Below are 3882 nucleotides of genomic sequence, written 5' to 3'. Positions count from 1 at the left end.
AATTAGATGTCTCCGGACACTTCGATCCCTGACGGACAGCGGTCAGTCCAACAAAGGAATGCCTTTCTTCCAGTAGGTAGTCAATTGGTCAAATTAAACAGTTGTCCGTTGAAAGTACACAGTTTATAAACAAAAAGGAGCATGGTCTTATTCTCCTTAATATCCACATGCGCTTCTCTTTATATTGGTCAATCCAAATTTTTGATGAAATACCTGGTGTTATGAATATAATTGTCATATTTATATTCTCACAAAAATACTTTAATATCTTACCTATGTATTCCTTACCCATGTTTGTATTAAACAACAGTGTAATAATTATTCTCTTCTTGGTACTAATCCAATTCATATCATGATAAAACAGAAACTAAATTTCAACTATAATACCTGAATACAGCTGTTTGTATAACGTGTTGATGCTTAATCGTCGTCGTAATCAGCCAGGTCCATCATATTCGAGGGTTTCAACCCTTATCCTAGAGCTCTCTCCGGATGGTTTGTCAGTAGGGGTGATGCCGAGAGCACCAAACATCATCCAGTATGACTGGCTTGGAAATCCTCGGCAGCTTACCTCCACCGGGAAGTTCCATACCTGCCAGCCTTTTCTTCCGCATTCATCTGCCAACTCAGCATACCTTGTGTTTCCGATCATGGGCCGATTCACACCTTGTCACCTATATAGACACAGTCAGCTACACCATAACCAGTTTCTTCTTGCTAGGAAATAATATATATATTGCACATTAAAGTACTACAGTGCATTATGGGTAATACGAGGGTTTTGAGATACAATTTCATTGTCGATTAGTTCTTATTTCTTGTGATTTTGACGTCACGAAAATCACCGAAAGGTGAAACTAAACGACGGTAAGTTGTAGGCCTACTTTACCTACGCCTTCTTTTCGGTATCTCTCGGAAATCGACGTATGGCGACGTCGTCTGAACGCGGCGTAATTATTGCACTTAAACTAATGACGTGATAAATTAGGTCCCAACAAGAACATTTAACTATTGTTATATTCAAAGACAATGGACGAAAACGTTGTCTCTTCAATAGATAATACATAGCCGTGTCTTACAATACAAAGTTTAACTTTGAGGTATCTCAGCTTTCCGTGTCGAGTACCAAACTAAATCCTGTATTATTGTAAGATACTAACTGTGTAATCTGTTTATGCGGTAACTATTTTCTCCGATATGGCATTCAAAACAAGGCAAATTGCAGGTTATTTATATAATATCGCTTGAAAAGCGACGCTACTTTGTTTCGCAGGAAATTAAGCTGAATGAGAGTGCACTCCTTTTGCACGCCGTTGAAATAAGCGTCTTCAAAAACATTTCCAGTAATTCTGACTATTTTTTTTCAAATCATATTCTAATTTCACTGACACAGATAAAGAAATACTAAAACAAAACCAGTAATTCCCCTACATACAAGAGCAAGGTTTCGATGTCATAAAATGACGTTGAATGAGACGTCACTGAAAGTCGTTACAATCACTGGAAGGTTAAAGGATCTGTGCAGTCAGATTTGAAAAAAGGTATGTCAGATGTGGAACAAATTATATTGAACGTTGATATTGACGGATAAAGCACAAGTTTATCCGGCAGTAGTTATCGGTTAGTTCAATTTGTCATTGTAGTAATTTCAGTAAGAATTGCCATTGTTTTGTTCCAGCTGGTTTGTCCTGGAGATGCTCAGCTATTTTTGTTTCCTGGGCGTACTCCTGATAAGTGCCCAGTCCTACCAGATCCAGCTGGCTATGTGCGTTGTAACGGTAACCTCTATCAGTCTGCTGTGTTATGCAGTCAGCGACCTCGACTCGCCCTTCCACGGTTTCCTTAGAATTGACCTCGGGATCGTCAGTGCTATGGTGATGGAACTCCAGCTACAGGCTCACCACCTTCAGATTACCGGCTTTGAGAAGTTATCGACGTTACTCTACATCACAACTTTAGTTCTTCTCACTCTGTAAGAGAAAAATGATACGGATCTGTCCCATAATGAGCTGTGCTCTAGTTGACCAATCGATGACGGCTTCTATCATTTTGGAAATAATTACGTGTGCGAAAAAGCTTTCGAAACTTTACAAATCTATTGTAATTCTATGTGCATTTCTTCCAGGCTATTGATAGTTTTGCTTTACTAAGCCCGACGGCATGTTTTTGAAGTCGTCTGTGACATTTCACTATTCGCCTGTTCAGGAAAAAAGATGCGAGACAATGAAACAATATTTAGTTATTGTTTTTGATAAACGAATTGAAACAACACTTATTTATTGTGTTTTTGCCGAAAATTTACGATTATTAATTATCTAAGCACATTTGTCGTATTTTTTAAGAAAAATCGAAAAAGGGTAATCAAAATGAAAGGAGGTGAAATTATTATTTATTTCTATGATAAGTAACTGTAAAATCTAACACTTTCTTGTTCTTAGTAAGCAACCACTCCCAGAGAAATGTGGGGACCGCAATGTACTCTGGGAGAGATTGCTTAGTATGTTCACTAGGTATTGGCGATCACATTTTGGTGTAAAAACAAAACAACACAGAATGAGAAATAATTATAACAATTCTAGCTTAGCCTATATACCCTATCCACATGATTGTATGCATGTATTACAAAATGTATACATACAATTTAGAAACATATTATATCTTTTAAAGCATATTTGCACTGGACTAGATCTATTTGGGTTCTGTAGGATACACAAGAATTTCTTTAAGTTTTCAATGTTTATTCTGCAATCGTTGCGCCAGAGTGACCACCAGTTTAATATATACAATTCACGTATCAATAAAATCAATTCAGTAAGGATCTAATTTGTATTTCATATCAAGCAAGTCGATTACTAAGGCAAATGAGCAGAAAAATAAACCTTCCATCTCCCTATCGTAGTTAGATTATCCTGCAAAGTTTCTTCGTCCTCGCTCTTTGTCATGTCATGATGGTGTCGAACAGATACAGATATTAACCACCCTCGCCAACCCAGTGTCTAAACTCCACTACGCTCCGGTTATACCATGGGTCACTAGACAAGGGAATCGGCGATATATGTCTAAATACATATGTATATCGACCAATCATAATGCGCAAAACAAGTGCTGCTTTGGAACTCTTCTGTGTTACTTTTCTTTAAAAGGAACCCCCGACAAAACAACAAGTCGGCCTCCGCTGACACGGCCAAGACACTATGGTGGTGTTATGTAGTTTGAAATCATACATCAGTTTGTTTTCAAAATCTTGTCAGGCCAACTATGCAATGGTATTCATTTATAGTATCAGACAAAGAGAGAGAGAGAAAAAAAAAACCCATATAACTGGTGTATCCCTAGTCCAAAATGAACATGCTGCAGAAACTACATGAATTGACCAAAGCCACTGTTCAAAATACGAAAAAATGAGTTACTTTCATACTTAAAATCGCTGCCAGAACATCAAAAGGTGTGAAATTAAATCGGAATTCCTGTCTTATCGACCACACCATCCCGCACACCATCTACGTCCTCTCTTGTTTTCATTATCAAGATCGTGCTACAACGTTGCAACATCAACTGGGCCCAAAGGCAACAGAGACAGTTACAAGTGAAGATTTTGATGTTTAGGTCAGTAAATCAATTCTTCTAAAACCTTTATAAGAATGAAACAATGCATTATGCCTCTTTTAACAACATCATGTTCGTAGGCTGATCAACGTGGGTAACCAACGATAACGATTATAACCACAGGGAGAGATAAGGTGGTGATTTGCCATATAGCATATCCCCCAGAATGCAATATTCAAGATTTCGGCAGGTTTGGTATATTAGTTAAGTGAGTGTGCAGAGTTGGTTTTCATGACGTCATTGAGGTATGGTATGTCAGCAGTATGTGTGCAGGGT

General features: G+C 37.9%; 1 protein-coding gene across 1 annotated transcript; it reads left to right on the top strand.

Annotated features, from left to right (window-relative positions):
- The first annotated feature begins 6 nt into the window (after positions 1–6).
- Positions 7–2269, top strand: LOC138313283 (uncharacterized). The gene is made up of 2 exons (XM_069253790.1): positions 7–72; positions 1679–2269. The coding sequence occupies exons 1-2, from the start codon at positions 59–61 to the stop codon at positions 1974–1976; spliced, it is 312 nt and encodes a 103-aa protein (XP_069109891.1). The 5' UTR covers positions 7–58; the 3' UTR covers positions 1977–2269.
- The last annotated feature ends 1613 nt before the right edge of the window (positions 2270–3882 follow it).

Source organism: Argopecten irradians, unplaced genomic scaffold (genome assembly GCF_041381155.1).
Source record: "Argopecten irradians isolate NY unplaced genomic scaffold, Ai_NY scaffold_0630, whole genome shotgun sequence".
In the NCBI taxonomy this organism is placed as follows: domain Eukaryota; kingdom Metazoa; phylum Mollusca; class Bivalvia; order Pectinida; family Pectinidae; genus Argopecten; species Argopecten irradians.
Note: the sequence above shows the minus strand (reverse complement) of the source record. Positions and strands in the feature narration are given on the sequence as shown.